Below are 19,261 nucleotides of genomic sequence, written 5' to 3' on the forward strand. Positions count from 1 at the left end.
TCAATAAAAAAGGAAAAAAGAAAACTTCCAAAAATATTACGTAAAGTATGCTCATATTGTATCCATCAGTAAGTGCTTTAATTCTTAATTATTTGGAAGTAAACCTAATAGAAAAACTCTGCAATTTTATATTCTCTTTCCATCTTACAAAAGGACCTAAACAATATAAGAGGTCGGGTTAAAGACACAGTTCAATGGTGAAGTACTAGCATGCATGACATCTTAGTAATAGTCTATATAGTACCAGCATGCATGAGTCTTAGCTTCCATCCACAACACTGGAAATAAAAAGAGGGAAAGAAGAGAGGGAAGAAAACAGGAAGGAAAGGACAGAAGGAGGAAAGAGAGGGGAAAAAAAGGTCAAGCCTGACAGCTCAGACTCCCTCTCCTCTCTATAGCCACTAGTAAAGGCTTCATTGTGAAAGAAGTTGGAAATTGGCAACTATATTCATTCTTGTCTTAAGATATATTCATATTTGTTGTCCTAGATTCCTTTCATGAGAATGTTCAGCATTTTCAGGTTGAGATAGCATCAATCCAACCCAGGCACGTTTTTACTTTAAGTCCCTAAGGAAGAGCTTGAGTCACCCCCACGTAATAATAATAATAATAATAATAATAACAGTAAAGTTCTGGAAATGGCAGCAACATATTTATTGAAAATGAACTAGACATTACATGAACCTGATAGAGATGTAAACTGATAAAGCAGAACCGGTGTAACATTTTTTAAACCATAAATGAGAAAGTAAAGTCATTTTCACAAAAAAACACTATACCCACATTGTCTTAATTGCGAACTTTGGACATCCAGAACATAGTTTACTTTTAACTGAGAAACAGAAAGAAAGCATTTCCTTCTCCACCACCACCTTTACATCACACCTGTAAGGCAATTTCTATCATCAGAAAGTAAGACTGTGCTGCCCTTCATCCTTGTAGAAGAATAGACGACGATACATATGAAGGTATTTTCAGAAGATTCAAGCAACTGATCAGCTAATGGCTTTCAATAGAATGGAGACTCTAGAATAACCATTCCATAGAATCTAGAAGCTGTATCAACTCTCCTAAGTAATAAGACTTGGTTGTTTGGGGAGGAAACCTCCTGGATCCAATAACATCCTGATCCCAAGACTTGTGACATTTAAGTGGGGAACAGCCTAGTAAGGTGTTTACTTGGTTTCTACTGACCAATGTCTTCTGAAATCTTTGCATCTTGACTTTTGAGCTCTAGAATAAAATTTCATCTTGCAAACAATAAACTCTCTCTGGGGAAAATTATCCCCAAATAACCTATCTGCAAAAGGACAAGGACTGCAAAAAGCAGTGAAAATAAACACTGTCTGCAAAGGCAAAATGCTGCCTTCGTGTTCTGAGGCACTATTGTAAAGTCATACATGTAGGAACCGAACTTTTCCTGGGAAAATCACTTTCCATCCATGTACCCAGTATGCATGAACATTCTCTAGTAAGCTATCTGCATGTGGCAGAAGCCAGGAGTCCAAATACAGAATTATACAGGTTTTAACTTGGCTAGAGACATTTCTCTTCCCTTCCAGTGTGCTTTACACAATTCGTTCCTAAACATTTCACAGTTCTAAATTTTCACATGAAAGAGGAAAAGGATTAATACGTTGTTCTGTTAATGAGTAAAACATAAAAAAGCATTTCAACATGGTATATCATCTTTGGAAAATCAATCATAATTTTATTTCCCTATTCTAAACTGAAAGTCACAAGAACTCCATGGAAGGTTTCCATAATTTTGTGAGAAAATAACCAACCCTGTCACTTGGTAAATACAGCACCAAGCAACTATTTACCCCTGTTGAAGTGAACTAAATAAAATGGCAAAGAGCTACTTCAGACAATTTAGGAGCTTAATTGTATTTTTGAGGCCTGAATATCAATGCTGGTCTAATCTGCTAGAAAATTAGCAACATTCCTCTTCACCTTGAGGTGGGTGGACTCAGTCACAAGGTCCTGCTTTGTCCCTGTGTGTGTCAAGCAAAGCCTAACCAGACTCAAGATAAGTGAAGATTCGACATGCTGGTTGTCACACAGGGGGCAGGCCAGAAGGGCCCCAGCGTGCTAAGAGACTCACGGGAGCAAGACTGGCAGCTAGTCAGGTCCTTGACATAGACAGACACATAAAGCTACAGAAATGTGTCCGCCTACAACACTAAGTGAACATGCTAGTCTTTGGGGGGAAGATACATTCATCTTTTTTCAAGTATATTTCAATATACAAAGATGTTCTAGATTTGTTTCGCTAGAAAAACAAAAAGATTCCACCTGTATCCGAAGGGAAATCTCACTTGAACTTCCCTTTGGTGTGGAATTCATTTTGACTGAAAAACAAAAGTTGCTCTGAATATATATCTACCGTTTGATTGGAAAGCACAAATCTTTATGTCCACTTATATATACTTATGTACATAGTCGACAACAACCAGAAGGAGATACAGTCTGGATGTCTGTGATGGCTTAGAAGTGGAGTGCTCTGCGGAGAGCTACATCACCTACTGATGATCTCAGCACCAGTAGCAGGTGTCCCACCAGACTTCTGGTCAACCTTAGATCAGCAGTGCACAGGTGCCTCCTTCCAGGTATTGTAAGGAAGCTCTATGCTGAGGCCACTCTGGAACTATGGCTTATTTCCTGTCTTGGCTTTGTCATTACTGGGGTACGTTAGGTCTCTCAGCAGCAAGTCACAGTTGGCCAGCACATCAGCTGGCAGCAGCTTCCGGATTTGCTCCACTGTCTTTTGATAAGCCATCTTATCTTGTTCCAAGGTCCGGATTAAAGCCTTCATTTTGGTCTCTCTGGTCAAAAGAGTTTCTAGGTTGGATTCCAAGGCCTGGATTTTAGCATGGGCTACCTGTTTGCAAAGAAAAAAAAACATCCATATCAAAAACTTGAGGGGGTCTGGCTCTTTATTACAGTAACAGCCATACCTTACATTTGTTATGAGAAAATTATATCACATTAATTAACAGAATATCATTTGAACAAACACTGAGAAAAATGCATTTTAAGTAAATTTTAGTATACAAAAATATTCTCTGAAATGGAGTTTTTTTTTTCTTTAGAGTGCTCAAAAATCTAAGTATTGGAAAGAAAAGATGTAACTCAATGATAGAGTACTTTTCTACCTTTCAAAATGTCCTAGATTCAAACTTTAGCAACATATTAAATGTGTGTGTGTGTGTGTATATATATGTGTGTGTGTATACATATATACGCATATATATGTTTAACAGACATACACGTCCAGGCATTATATGTGTACGCACATTATACTCACATGATTTCTTTCCTCTCACTAATGACAGCAGCAGTACAATACCATGTCATCACCCCATGATGTCATCACTCACACACACTGGTGTCCCCTGTCCCACTTAAGAATATTCCTGGCCAGTTGTTGCTATGTGACTCTGTTTATCTCATAGTTTTAGGAGATACCAGTCTAAGCAACATGGAGCTCACGCTGGCAAGCACTTCCCCTACCCCTGCTACATCAGGCACCATAGTTTGAGCACACTGGTGCAGAAAAGTTCAGGAGGTAATCTAAGTGGTTGGTGGTTCTGGGCAGTCCTTCTCTTTGGTAACAACCCTTTGTTCCCAGAAGAACAAAGTTGGGTGTTATGAGAACTCCCATAATCCCTTCTAAGATCAGCACCTTCCACGACCTAAGGACCTCTCAGGAGGTTTGGCTTCTACAGACAGACTTGGAACTCTGTTCATTTCAACTGACTGAGAAACTTGTTAATGACTACCTGGAACTGTCCATAGAAAGTTTGTGCCAAGTCTGTGTTCTGGGTTCACTTTTAATTTACCGAGAGGCATCTCCACCTCTTTTCCTTTCTTTCTTACTCAGACAAATAGCAAACAAAAATTCTGAGCTGGATTTTCACAACTGTTTCACTTACTTCACCCTAAAGTGTCATTGGTTTATATTGCTCTTTCAAATGCAAGGCGCAAATACTTCAGAGAGGCTTCCTTCTGAAGAGGGACACATAAAACTGTGTGCTTAGACAACGATGAAAATCTGCCGTACTCCATCCTCTACCTACTCCTCTCAGCATAACACTATGCTGGCTTTCCTCTGCCAGTCTTCTGAATGAAGCAACCTCCTCCCCGGGGCAACACAAAGGCCTCCTCACTCACTGGTCGTCCTTCAGAGCTCAGCCCAAGCGCACATAACTACATACCTGATTTCTTAGGTTTTCTTCTTCCACCCCTGAACTTATCTAACTTACATAATATTCAATAAGGTGAACCCAAATTCTGCTTTGAATTGCCATTCTACTAGTGTGTGTGTGTGTGTGTGTGTGTGTGCGTGTGCGTGCGTGTGTGTGTGTTTGTACCCCAAGTGATACTTAAGCTCCCAATACATTTGTAGACCTCCATACACACAAAGCTAAGGAGATACCTAGGCCATTGGTCATCAGGGGTTCAACCCACATACATATCCCAATCATTCTGAGCGGCTCCATGCAAACAGGGCTGCATGCTCACAGTTGTTTCAATCTTTATTTCTGTACCTGGAGTTTTTCTAGAAGGTCCATGTTCTGTCTTTTCAATTGGTTGTTGGCTCTCTCCAGCTTCTCCAGGGATTCAGTATCTTCACAAGCATAAGAAGATTCCAGAAACTCATCCTGTAGCACATGATATTCTACTTCATAGGCATGTAACTGTTTAGAAATATCCATCTCAAAAACCTGTTGAAGCACCATGAGTTAGTTAGTCTGACCTTCAGTATCAACATCAAGATACAAGTCGTGTATAATGGTAGATTTCATATCGTATTTATTTCTCAGCACTATTTGGAACATTAAAATACACCAAAAGGGAGAAATAGACCTGGCTATCCATACAAGAACAGTTGAGATACAGATCTAACTTTCAGCATACAGAATATTTCTATGTAGTTGAAACATCCTCCTAAAAGTGAGACCAAGTCACAAGAACAAACTAATGTCCAAGGGTAACTGGCCACCAAGATGACTATAATTTAGTAACTGTTTCCTGAAATTTAGAGTACCAGGTCAACAATTGTTGTTGAGCAATGATTATTTGTGTCAGAGATAATAACTACTGAGTAGTAAGCAAAGTTACCTAGGGCCATTTTGAATGTATGTGTTAATGGAGCAGCAAGGTCTTAATAAATGGCTTTATTCATTGCTAGCCCTTGTGAGCTTCTCTCAAGATCAGCAATCTCGGTCAACTGACTCTAATCGAAGCAACCCGGAAGTCAGGCAACTCATGTTAATTCATTATTTGGGGATTATTTTATTTCAAATATGTGATTTTCATATATGATTTCAAATTTCCAAACTAACATTTAACTGCTTGATTATCATACAAGGTATTTCAGCCAGGAGAGCATGGCAGTCCGTATCCACAAGCCCAGCACTTGGGAGACAAAAGTAGGAGAAAATCAAGTTCAAAGCCAACCTGTACTCCATAGTGTGACCATGATTCAAAACAAATCAGAAAAGATATTTCCAAAGAATTGACAAATGTAAGCAAAAGTCATATTAGTTAACTTAAAGATTTTAATAATTAGAAACTACTGATTACTATTCATATACTCTGCATATGAGGTAAATTTTATGGTGTTAAGGATCATATCCAGGGCTTTGGGCAAGCTGGATAAACTAATACTCAATCACTCAGCTACATTACTAGGATTGGCTTAAACTTGGGATCCCACACCATCCACCTCTCAAGAAGCTAGAGTCGCGGGACTGACCCTTCTTACAAGTTTCTAAAGAATTGGTGATATTGCAACGCTAGTGAGCTTTGTTTTATTTTCTGGTCGCCTTGACGCTTCAAGTTCTGACCAAGATTTCACCATTTGTTTAAATCAAAAATATTCCTGGAAAACCCACTGTGTATCACAATAGCGAATTTCCTGTGCATGGGCCGATAGAAAATGTTACAATGCTGAAATTGCATAATCATCTCATTTCTAAAAAAAAAAAAAAAGTACCCAATCAAGCAAAAGGAGACCTTAAAGAAAATAGATATTAGGCAAACTATATTTTTATGGGAAAGAATTTAGTACATATTGAATCATTTACATCATACCTGGGTAATAATTTTTTCCATTTCAGTGGTATTCATATCGGGTAATGTGCTTTTGAGAAATTCAACAATATTTTCAAAGTTTTCACACTCCATTATAAGTGCCTCCTGGCTGCTCAGTAAGCTGAGGGCAACCTTAAATATAACTTCAGTTCCCTGAAGAAAAATAATATCTGGAAAAAGAAAGAAAATTTTCACAATCAAAGTTGTACATCTATTGTTGCAAAAAGCACATTCTTTGTTTTATTACAGCACCAGAACCAGAAAACATGTAAAAGAAAACTGGTCAAAATCAGTTTTTATTTTTAAAAACAAGTTAACATGACTTAAACAAATAGAATGTTGTCTATTCATCTTATTAAAGATCTTGGATATGGTTAAGGGAACAAAGGAAACATTATATATTTGTCTGTCTCTATATTGTTCACAGTTTTTATGGTAGTTTAATGGATTTTAGATAAATTTCAAATAAATTTATTCAACTAATAGGCTTTTCATCACAACAGAATATAACAACCAATCAAAGTGCTCAACTAGTACTGTTCAGCTATTCATAATCCAAATGCAAATGAGCCAGCTAATATGTAGTTAAGTCAATATTCAAGGAGGAAATTAAAGAGAAAACTTTAGCATACACAAGACCTGTGCAGGCTAGCCAGCTGTCATCTTCAGTCTCAGTCTCTAACAGGGAACAGACTGCTACGGAAGGGGCATAAAATCATGAACTCTGACATTAAGAGTCCAAAGCAAGTGACAGAACATCCCTTCCAGTGGACACAAACACATCTGAAAGGGTTTTGAAGAGACACATTATAAGACTCCAAAGCGCCAGAGAAAACTTCACTGGAAAAAAAGTGGTGCGTATCCAGCAAGCAAGAGACACCCAGGCATTGCAGGCTCATGAAGTGTGACGGGATGCTGCAGCTTTGTCAGAAGATGGCATTAGACCTCGCATTACAAAGGTTTGCAAAACCACAACGCAGAATATGTATACATAAAATACATACATGCTCAAAACTCAAGCTTCTCCTAACATTTTTCTATTTGTTATAATCTGATTTTTTTCTGAGTTTTATACTAATTCTTTAAAAAAATATGTTAATGACTTAAAGTTAAATAATATTTAAAATTTGGCCAAACACCAAAAAGCTCCAGTTTAGCACAGTGGTATATAAATACTGAGTTTTTTGCCCCCGCCTCTAGACAGATGTGTAGAACCCAGCAAATGTGGGAACCCCACTCTACGTTTCTGAGGTCCCAGCCGACATCACTGAAGAAATTTCTAGTGAACAGGAATTGCTGATGTCCTCCTTTCCTTTCCCGTTTCTAGAAGCCATGCTGGCCTGTTTATTGTCAATTTGACACAAGCTTGAGCTACTGGGGAAGAGAGAACCACAACTGAGAAAATGCCTCCATAAGATTGCCTGTACACAAGTCTGTAGTGCATCTTCCCCTGGTTGATGCTTTATGTGAGAGGTCCCAGGTCACAGCGGATGATGCCACCCCTGGGCTGGTGGTCCTGGGTGTTAGAAGAAAGCAAGCCATGAGGAGCAAGCCAGTAATCGGCACTTCTTCATGGCCTCTGAATCTCCTCATGCCTCAGGTTTTCCTGCCTCAATTTCCCTCAGTGAGTATAAGCTGAAATAAACCTTTTCCTTCCCAAGTTACCTTTGCTCATAGTGTTTTATCACAGCAAGAGAAGCCATAACTAAGACCGATGGGGATTTGTTATGTCGCTAACACAGGCTCCAACTCTCAATCCTCCGGCCTCAGCTTCTTCAAGTGCTGAGATTACAAGTGTGCACAGCCATACTCAGCCTCATGCTTTGGTTATTAAATGGTACTTTGATGAGCCCATTTAAGACTTGTGAATAGATGTAAAGGCCCCCAGAGGGTACACAAACCTTGCCAGACTCTTCTTTCTTGTACTGTCAACAGTGTGGTTGGAGCAAGGTAACTACTCAACAACGTGCCTGTCTACATTCAGAGATTTTCCTCTTAGCCATAGTCTCAGGGATTGCCTCGGCTCCTTCAGTGCCAGTAAATGTAACCATGCAAACCATGAGGCAGGAACAAACATTACATGTTAACAACAGAAAGACTAGAACATGCCACTAGAAACAGCACCCATAATAGCACAGCGGTTGTGTTCCTTTCTCTGTATCTCGAATCCAATTTGAAGGAGGTGATGAAAAATGAAAGACCCAGAAGAATAAAAATCCAGAAAATGGTATAGTCTGTCCCTCATCCAGAATTGAAAACTCTGTTTTCTAGGTTTTCCGCACAAATATACACAAGCTCACAGGAACCTAACTCTTTTCCACGGCATTTGAATAATACTTTGGACTCTCCTGGCCCTATGGGGACTTCATTGACAATGATCTCTGGGAGATAGCTAATACTGTCCCTAATGAAAACAGACATCTCTTACCAAAAACTCTGGCTACAAATCCTAAGGGAAACTGAGAGGCAAAGAGTGTGAGGAACCAGGGCGCAGCATAAAGACTGGGGCTGATCTCGTTCTCCTCGAGATGATTGTAGAGTTCCCGGTGGTAGTCATGGAGGAGTCTGGACAGCTGGTACATCTGGATCTGCAGTGCATATAGAGAAGAAAAGCAAAACCTGCAGGAATCTGCATGTGTATCCAACATACCAACTTTCAATAACTCACACATATTTAGTTAAGTAACACATCTTTATTTTTATTGTTAACTTTAAAGACGATATTCACATCCAAGTTCACTCCATTTACAGCATAATTCATGTGAGTGTAATTACTTTCTTATGTAAGTCTCATAAGCAAGGGTGGTATAGGAGGTCCTTTTGTATTTGTGTTGTTTTTATTGGTTGAATAAAGAAATTGCCTTGGCCTTTTGATAGGGTAGCCCTAAGGTGGGCGGAGCAGACCAAACAGAATTTTGGGTAGAAGAGCAGAGTGGCAGACGTCATAAATCTCTGGCCTGAGATGGATGTAGGTTAGAATATTGTCGGTAAGCCACAGTCACATTGTGATACACAGATTTAATAAAAATGGGTTAATCAAGATGTGAGAGTTAGCCAATAAGAGGCTAGTGCTAATGGCCAGGCAGTGTTTAAATGAACACAGTTTCTGTGTAATTATTTCGGGTGTAAGCTCACGGGGTGGCCGGGACAAACAAGGGGCCCCACTCTTCACAACACCAGGGTTTCTGTTATGTGTTTGGTATGGTGTATCTACCTGGAAAGAACAACATTCTTCCAATAGAAAGGAATTGTATTGACTCTCCTAACAGATTTTCAACATCTCCTCTTGAATGTGAACTTTTTTCTTATAAAAAAGACATAAACTATTGAAAATGCTTGCTAACACCAATCATGTTGTGAATTCAAGAACGGTTCCCAGAGCATAAACTAAAAATCAAGACAGCTCCTGGGGAAAAAACAAAATCACAAAGTGCTGTGCATAAACACCGCAAATTCTGTCTCAACCTAATCTACAATGCAAATCTTGGAAACTAAGTTTCCACACAAACTGTAAAAGGAAGGAATCGGGGCCACAGGAAGTCATGGCTATAAAATAAACAGCTTGACAGGAGGCAAACACAAAAAGAGGATTTATAATGAGATTACTATCTCAGTAAGTCATGGCAAAAAGGAAATCATACATTTCCCTTAGGCTGACTCCGGCTTAGAATTCAGACAGGGTGGGCATTCATCAGCAGAAGAATGAGTATTTTGGTAAGCTCAAAAACAAACCTAAATACCAGAGTAAAAAGAAAGCAAGCTGATAAAGACATTCTGTTTTAGTTCAGCTGTGCCCATAATGAAGAAACAAAGGTTTGCCACTCAATTACCTTCTAGGATCTTAAAATCTTTGCCCTATGTTCTAAACTTGAGGTGAGGTATATTTCCTCCACTGAAATAAAGTTGGGCAGATAGGAAAATTCAAGGTTCCTACAATAATAGAGTCCTGTTTGCTAAAAAAAAAAAAAAAAAAAAAAAAATCATCCTTCAATTTCATAATACATTTAACATGGCCAACCTCCAAATGGAAGAGATAAGACAGGAGGAAGCGATATGAGAAGGGCAGGAAGTAGAAGAGGGGCAAAGGCCACACAAGACTTCAGGGAACAGACAGAAGGTTTGAACATCCAGCACAGACATCAGCAGAGGCAGAATGTGATGAGACAGATATAGATGCAAGGAGATCAGCCTTTGGTCCCAGTTCAGGACACCAAAGCAGAGCCTAAGTGTCCACACTCAACAATGAAGCAAGAGGTCATGCAGCCTCTCAAGGAAGCCAGGCTCACTGGCACAGATGTCCGTGGCATCTCTGTAACCTTAGGGGACAAACCTTACTGGCATCCTGTTCTAGACAATGACAAGGTGTCACGTTTCACTTTCTGAAGCACAGAGTTCAGTGCTCCGACAATGATGACAAACCCTAGTGTCACAGGTGGGAGGTAGGCTGACAGGCAAGATGTTACAACATCTGCATTTACAAAATTAGAAAAAATATTCTTAGTAATTATAAAGATCGTTTTTATGATTTTCCTTGAGAATTTCTGACATAGAACCCTGTTGACATCATTGCAACCACTCCTTCACTCCCACTTCTCCCTCCAACACAGATTCACGACTTCTCATGTAATTATTATTGTAACATACATATATGCAACACATATACACAATACAACCCACCAAGCCCATTGAATGTTGCTCATAATATGCACATGTGCTTAGGGATTACCACTTGGGACTCCTCTATGATGTTTCCTGAATCAAAGTGATTATTAATATATGAATCCTATTTACCTATGCTTATGCTGGGATAAATTTTTATTAGGAATTCTCTAATGGAAAAAGAACAACACTGCATTTTAAATTTATAACTAAATCTTTCTGCCTGTGGACCAAAAACAATGCAGTTTTTACCATCTGAAACGCTAATATCAAAGAAATGGTTTTCCGAAAACCAGAGTTAATTTAATTCTTTACAATGATACCAATGTTTCCTCTCTGATATGACGTATAAGTACACTGTTTGGAATAAAACACCATTCCACCTGGTAAGTCGAGCTATGCACAGCTGCCCAGGGAATTTGGATTACTCTAGTTATTCACCTTGGTGAGCAGTTTCTGGGTGCTTTCCTAAGTACATGGGTATGAGCAAAATCTCAGATCCTCTCCTACAACAACGTCTAACATATATCTATATATTTGTCCAAGTTCTCTGAACCCGGATTCAGAAATGGCTGGTACTGAGATTTCTGGTGAAAGCCTCCTGCACACCTGACTCATCAAGACGAGCTGCCTCACCTGAAGTGACATCATATCCGGTCGGTACTGCTTGCGGAAGCCCAGGTCGTACATAAGGAACTTCAGCATTTCAAAGGCTTGCTCCTCGTTCATGTGCAGAAGCAGGACTCCGGCCACAAAGCTGATGCCCTGACAGTAGCCCACTTCTTTGTCCAGCAAGGAGTAGGCTTTCAGCAGGTTAAAGAGGGACAGCTGCCCCGCCCCAAGCTGTACTGAAAAGTACGGGTGAGTGGGAAATGTCCTCCCTGTGAGGGATAAAGAACCATGCTTAGAAATCAGAGGGGAACCCCAACATGGTGACCTCTGGGATTAACCAGCAATCTGCTAACCCTGGACTGCTGGGAATGTACATCTAGGAGGCTCTCCCCTCTCTTTCCCTCCCTCTTCTCACTTCTCTTCACCCTCCCTCTCCCCTGTCCACTAACCACCATGTAAGTCCTATGTTTCATACATATGGTACAGAGGAAGCCATTTTATGCTAGGCAGCATTGCTTTCTACAAAAGCAATACCATTCAACAGAAATCTGCCCTCGATGGTATATCCAAAAGGTACTACAAAGGAGAAGTCAACTTTATTTTGAGTTTGAATCAAGACAAAGTCTAAATTCATGTAAAGATCACTCTAACCAAAATCAAATTTTATAAGGTGTCATTGTTTAAAGCAAAATCTTGGCCATCTACAGCCACATTTACTTTTTTATTTCATGTGTTTGTAACATGACACTGGAGAAAATTTTTTTGTTTTATTTTGCTTTATTTGGAGTCTATTATTTATGAATTCTGCTTTTTAGATCAATTTTATCTGTTTCCAAAAAACATATAAACTCTTTTTTAAAAACACATATACAATATATGAATAAAATGTATGCATATATATTTACAAACATATACACACACATGTCGAAGAAAGATAAAGACAGGAAAAGTTCTATATGATTTCAAGTAAATTTCTCCCTAAAATTTACCTTTGGATAGAAAATTACCATGGAGACACCAACAAGCAAACAAACCCAACCCCTGCATTTCTCAAAAGCTGGTGCTTGGTGCTGCCACAGACAATCACCCTCTGTGCCAAAGGTTTGCGCTAGTTTGGGACCTTCCCTGAGCTGCCAGCACATGAAATGCCACGTGAGCTTCCTGGTCAAATGATTACTCGGCTCAATTAGAATTTGCAAGACTGTAAGATTTTCAAGTGTTTTTTAGCACATAGGCTTAGAAGTGCTTTCTGTTTTCCTTTTCTGTTTTTTCCAGGAACTGATAAGATTATTTCTGCAGGGTAAGGAGGAGAGAGACACGAGAGGAAGCACACAAGAGGGAGGGAAGGACATAGATGGCCTCTGGCAGAGGCCAATAAGCAGCTTTTAAAATTAGCAATCTAATTTCTCCTTGAATCTTTTGCTAGGAAAAATTTATAAATATACTGTGTATCCTAGAACTCGATCCTCCCTCCACCGTTGTCTGCCATTCCTTCCCTGACATCTCACTCACCATTTCCCTGTTTATTGGGGACATCTAGACTGGCCGGGGCTGCAATACCCCAGTCCTGCATCTCATCGCCCATTTACCAGCACAGTTCTACAGCCTGACAGGGACCACAGGGAAGGCCAAGCCTAGTTCTCAGTTAACAAAGGAGCAGACTTAGGAGCAAAGCAGTCTGTTGAAAACCACAGCCAGGGCAATGGCTCCAGTGTCCAGTTTTTCTATAACATTTCCACTTTAATTCGATTAAAATCAAAGTATATTAATTGAGTTGAGCCCTCCCCCAACCAAAAAAAAGAAGTTGTTTGTCAATGAAAGGAACAGAGGTAAACATTACTTTTTAGCCAGTGATTTTTTTATATGCCTAATATAAACTGACCCCCAAAATAAGGTATCCCTTTCTCTACTGCCAGGGACTCAAATATCATATCTGGCCACTTCATATCTATCAGTTTCTAGAAGTATAGATTAAATAGTTAAATACCAATATGAAATATCTATATACCTCAAAATAGTAAAATACATAGATAATGTGCTTTAGAGAAAAAATGTTTTTAAAATTATACGATCTGGGGCCTGGGGATGTATCCAGTTAGCAGAGTGCTGGCCTAGCCTGCACAAAGCCAGGGGCGGTGATAAGGATCCAGAATCCCAGCGTCAGAAAGACAGAAAGGATCAATTCAAGGGAATTCTTGACTACATAGTGAATTCGAGGTTGGCCAATACCTTGTCTCAATAAAGTAAAATAAAATCATACTAATTTTGCTTTTTGTATTAAATTCAGTATTTAAAAGACTGCTTTATGGTGCCGCCACTGGAAGTTCCTCTAGAGATTGGAAGTCACCACCCATCTACACAGAATTAACACAACTCACCTGTTTCCCATCTGATAGGGATACTATTTCTACAGCTTAAGCGCTTACTGGATTCCTTCTCTTCTTTGGGGTTCTAGAAAGGGGTCTCTCCCCTCCTTCTTGTAGAGAGCATGATCAGCCCACCGGTCCACCCATACGGCAGCTTGCTTTCTGATTGGTCATTATCTAGCGATCCTGAGTCCCTACTTGGATCACTATGGTATTACTTCTTACCAGGATTGCTAAAAGTTGGTATTCAGGAATGTCTAAAGGTCTTCAAACCCCTGTTAAATATTTCTTTACCCTTTTACCCTGTTTCAAAATCAGCACTGATCATGACAGAGTTGCCTGGGTGAGGGGATAGCTCAGTGGGGAGCCCGTGACTAGCATGCACAAGGCCTTGGGTTTTATCTCCAGCACTATAAACATACATACACACATACACACACACACACACACACACACACACCAGTTGTTCAAACTTTAGTAACTATATGAGAGCCCTCTATAATATGACCTTCATAATGAGCCCCATTTCAGAGGGATAATTTGAGGGGTGAATATTCCATTCATGGTTCTTTAATCAGAATATAAGACCAACTTACCCAGACAAAGTGGTCACCAGTTCAGCAGATGCCAACAGACACTCTTTATCAGTGCTAACCAACAAACCAACACTAAGATGCCTTTAGCTTTTGTCAGCTATGACCCACGTCAGAGACATACCCAGATCCACAAGGATGGCATGCTGCTGGGCAGTGAGCTGCTTCAGAAGTTCCTTGTAGGAGGTGTCTGGAGGCTGGTGTTTGTTCGGCAATCTGTGTCTCAAGCGGTACTGTAATGCTAGAAACTGCCAAATTTCCCCTCGCCGACTTTTGGGGACCCCTGCAATCCAAGAGATGCAAAAGTCAGATCATGAGTTTGGGAACAAAGCCATTAAGCCAGAGTAGAAGAGCCACGTTCCAGTGAAAATCGCAGCTCTCCTTCCGGTACGCCACCCTCAGCTCATGCTCCCCGGTGTGCTAACAGGAGCACATTCTGACAAGTTTTCTCCCACTGGCCCATTGCCGTTGTTATAATATTAATTAATAATAATTATAATAAATATTCCTGATCAAATGATGGTGCTGAGTCAAGTTGCTGAGTCTGTGTGATTCCATGGCAACAATTAGAGATTTCTCATAAAGCATGGATCTCGTCTTCAGGAAACAAGAACACCAAGAAACAAGAACATCAGAAAAGTTGCGGGAACAATGAAGGAGTAATAATAAAGTCAGTAACCTCTATGGGGACAGCATTTCTCACCAATCCTATTAGCAGGGTATAGGTGGAAAAAGAAAAGCCAGCTGCCCACACAGCACCACACTGTCCTTTCTTTATAAACAAGTTACAAGACAATATCACGCTTCTGCTTCACACCTCAAAACCATGCCCACAGCTGTCCATAAATAACAGGTTATGGAAATGGCGAATACCTTCTTTAAGAGATGTGTGAATGTCTTCCATGTCACATTTGATCTTAGTTCGACAATTTAACAACTTCTTGTCCCATGTTATTAAGACTTCCTTCTGACAGGTACCAACTTCTTCATAGTCTAACTTCACTTTTCGAGACTGGAGTTCATCTCTTCTTGCTTGAAAGAAAAGAGAAAGAAAGAAAAACAATAAATCAAAACCAGTCTGCTGTTAAAATACAGCATTATAAATGTTGGATGCATTAACCATCTATACCCGATAACTTTCCTCTGAGGAAGGAAAACTTAAAATTCAAAATTGGTTAAAAGGAGCCAAGTTCAATTCCTAGCACCCACATGCCAGCTAACAAGCATCTGTAAGTCCAGTTGCAGAAGATCAATCTCCTATTATAGTCTATGTGGACACTGCATGCAGGTGATGTTTGGACATACAAGCAGGCGAAAAAAAAAGCATAAAAATAAGGAAAATATTTTAAAATTTTTGAGGAAAATATAGGAGATTTTCAAATGCTGAGTCATCCCTGTGAGAAAATGCATGCAATAACTAAGGACGTTTTATTATCTTAATACTTTTGCAATTTGGTTAAATATAAAATACAAACTGCGGCTGAAGAGCTGGCTCTGTGTGTTCAAGATATTTGCTACCAAGCCTGAATTTGACCTCTGGGAACCACTTAGAGGGTAGAGAGAATCAGCTTTCAAAGGTTGTCCGCTGACCTCCATAGCCATACTGTGACAGGGGCGTGTGCACACACGCACACAGGTGTGCATGCACACAAACACATACATGTCATCTATACTATAAATTTTAACTCTGGGCCAATATGAAACCCTTAGTACAACAGCTTATATCATCTTAAACATCATTAAAGCAGGCTAGAAAGGTGGTCAAGAGCCCTGGCTGCTCTTCGAGGGAACTCTTCAAGGACACCGGCGTGCATGTAGTATACAGAAACATGTGCAGGCAAAATACTCATCGACATAAAAAATAAACTTTAAAGCCCCATTAAAGCATTAATATTTGATACAGGATGCATATATAGGGAGGCAAAACCTCGTGCATTAACCTTAATCTGAAAACTATTTTCCTGTTAGAGTTCCCTACATGCTAATTACCATTTGTTTAGCTATTCATATTCCCCTTAACACCAGGCTATGTGCTCCAATATTCAACTTTAATAAGTTTTTGCTTATTTGAGGTGCTAGGGATTGAGTCCAAGGCCTTGTGCAAGCTAAGAACATGCTCTACCACTGAGCTATGCATGCAGGCCTCTATTCCTAATAACTTTAAAAGGGAAAATTGATTATATTAAAGTCAGCACTCATTCCACATTTTAATCATACAGGATTTTCTCTTATTTGGTGATCTAAAACACAAGTCTAGACTCATTAAATGAAATGCCCACAAAACACCCACTCTCTCGACCTGTCTTTATGTCCAATAACTGACTGCAAAAGAAAGGAGACACGGACACGGGAGTGCATATTCCAACCTTCCTTGTGGTCCCGACCCACTTACCTTCTGCAACACAAATCTTTGTCAAGCATCCAAAGTCCTCGACAGCACAAAGACAGCAGCAGGAGGAATGTTACTCTTTACTTAATGCAGTTGAAACCATCCAAAAAAAGTAAGATCTTAAAATGGACTATTCTTGAAGCAGGGTGGTAAAGATTCCGATTTAAAAGTCTGGACATACCCAAAAGACATATCAACTACAAAGCTATTCCACCTGGAGTCCACTAGGTGGCTTTCTAGTACAGTTCAATCTTGCTTCTCAGTATTTGCTGGGCGCATGTCTGAGATGATTCTTTCAAAGAAGTAGGTTTGCCGATGCTAATAATAAACACAACTCTACACATCACTACTAACAGTGTGCCTCACAGGGAACTAATCCTATTTCCTTAGCTAGCTTTCCTTACTCTTCCCAGTCAGTGTGCATCCCAAATACTCTTAAGAGCTTGTTATACACTAGCCACAGATCCCGGAACAAAAGGATAAGAACATTGATTTCTATCTCCCCTCAACTGTTTAACTATAAGGAAAGGTTGAGAAATGATACCATCGGACAAGAATTTTATCCCTTTTGATAAGCTACAAAGTAAACACCGGGTTGATAAAGCCTTTCAGAATGGTTCTTATTGTTATCTTTGCCCTTAACCTGTAAAATTATATAGTGTAGCTAACCTCGGTGTGGACATGTCATCATTCATATTAAAGCAGGCCATTATTTCATACTAACACTCACAGTTGGAAAATATTGCTGAATGTGCCAAAAAAAAAAAAAAGTCTGGGAGATACAACAGGCAGCCCTGTGTCCTAGACTTTGTCCCACTTCTGTGTCACCATGTGAATTCCTAGTGTCCCTGCACCAGCCACTTAAGGGTCTGTAGAAAGAAGACTGAGCTAAACAACCTACAAGTCCATCGTCCGTTCAAACAGCCTAAGATTCTAAAACTATCCTTTGCTATTTAATATTTTATTTGAATATTATCTCAACTGAAATACAATCCATCCTTTAACAGTTTAAAAGAATATTAATCATCTTTTTGCCGACTTCTTTCTATGTTCATTTTTTTCCAGATAAAACCAATGACTGAAAAATATGAATTCTAGTCCTACCAAACTCTTTGGAAGCCAAAGGGTAGATACTGTGTGTCACATCACTTCTAGAAGCCACAGCAATAACAGCTAATGGAGTTTTTAAATTTACAAAAAAAACTTATTTCTTAAGGACATTTATTAATTTGTACACTTTTCATTCTGGTAGGAAAATAATCATAAAAATAAATTAAGTCTACAAACTAAATAAGTGGTGCTAATTTTTCTAAAAAAAAAATAAAAACCTGAATTGCATTGAGGTACAGTAAAGAGGATCTTATGGCAGGAAATGAACTCAGAAATGTGAACACTACATTTTCATATCCTTTGGGAGACAAAGCAGCAGAAGCAAGTGGGAAAAAAAAAAGGATTTGTTCATCTGCCAGAAACATGAGAAGTCAAGGGCCCACTTAAGCTAACCATTCATTTCACAGATGGAAAAAAAAAAAAGGAACCTTTAGGTGAAGTAATTTGCCCAAAATAATGGTATTTGTGTATGTTTTGGATTCGGATTCTATCTGAGGTCCCTTTGTGTGTGGATCTATTGGAACTTAGACAAATTGCATAACTTTTCCAGAGGGTGAGAAACATAACTTAAAGCACTTAGTATATCCAAACTTAGCAGTCAAGGGCCATATCAGTGTACCAGCTCTCACGAATACTGAATTATATGTTTACTGATTCAAAAGTTACTTTAAATAGAAAATCTATAAAACCTAAAAATGTTGATTTGGTTATATTTAACTGGGGAAACAACACAAACAAATTTGCTTGAAATAGGCATATTTCCCTCAGAATGAGTGAATATACTGGGAGTTGACAAATCACATTCTAAAAGAGAAGATATCTTTTTTCATGTTCCAAAGGTTGCTCTGAAGAAATGCATAATAATACTAATTTTCTATTCTGGTAAATACAGGGATCCTGTGTATCTCTACTCTTCATTACACGAAAAAGGCTATTGATCTCTCAACTCTATGAAATAAAAAGGTAAATAGGTTAAACCATTCTTTCTCAAGCCACAATGCACACACAGAGAGAGAGGAGAAAGAGAGAGAGAGAAATAGCCCAGCTAATATTCAAACACAGTAAGTATCCACCCAAGGAAGAGTGTGGATGGCGCCATGAGCCCAGCTTGAATGGCTAACCTTCCAGTTTCTGGTTTTCTTTCTCCATCCGAAGCAACAGGATTTGCTGGTGGATAGCTTTTTTCCACAGACTCTTCAGTTCCTTTGATTTCTTTTTTTCTTCAGCTTTTTCCGTGTCCTCATCACCAGACAAGAATATGACGAGAGGCTCTTCCTCCATGGTGGGAGTGAGAGGGGACAACGGGAGCAGCTCAGTCCTGTCCAGTCCATCTGCAGAGAAGAAGACAGTGAGAGGCATTCCTCCGCGGTCCCCACACTGGGAGGCTTCCCGGCAGAGCGCACGCTGCTCAATTCCAGCTTCCACACCGA

General features: G+C 39.5%; 1 protein-coding gene across 4 annotated transcripts in view; it reads right to left on the reverse strand.

Moving 5' to 3' along the window:
* Window positions 1-630: 630 nt before the first annotated feature.
* Window positions 631-19,261, reverse strand: part of Tbc1d4 (TBC1 domain family member 4) — a 166,398-nt gene continuing 147,767 nt past the window's right edge. For all 4 annotated transcript variants that reach the window (XM_087912269.1, XM_087912270.1, XM_087912271.1 and 1 more), the window contains 8 exons: window positions 18,953-19,162; window positions 15,206-15,364; window positions 14,457-14,615; window positions 11,398-11,642; window positions 8,531-8,690; window positions 6,103-6,272; window positions 4,554-4,730; window positions 631-2,884 (listed from right to left, as the gene is read on the reverse strand). In XM_087912269.1, the coding sequence (XP_087768395.1) occupies window positions 2,651-2,884; window positions 4,554-4,730; window positions 6,103-6,272; window positions 8,531-8,690; window positions 11,398-11,642; window positions 14,457-14,615; window positions 15,206-15,364; window positions 18,953-19,162 (1,514 nt within the window). In that variant the 3' untranslated portion in view covers window positions 631-2,650. The remainder of the gene's footprint in view (window positions 2,885-4,553; window positions 4,731-6,102; window positions 6,273-8,530; window positions 8,691-11,397; window positions 11,643-14,456; window positions 14,616-15,205; window positions 15,365-18,952; window positions 19,163-19,261) is intronic.

The sequence above is a fragment of the Myodes glareolus genome, chromosome 12 (genome assembly GCF_982192425.1).
Source record: "Myodes glareolus chromosome 12, mMyoGla1.1, whole genome shotgun sequence".
Classification (NCBI taxonomy): Eukaryota; Metazoa; Chordata; class Mammalia; order Rodentia; family Cricetidae; genus Myodes; species Myodes glareolus.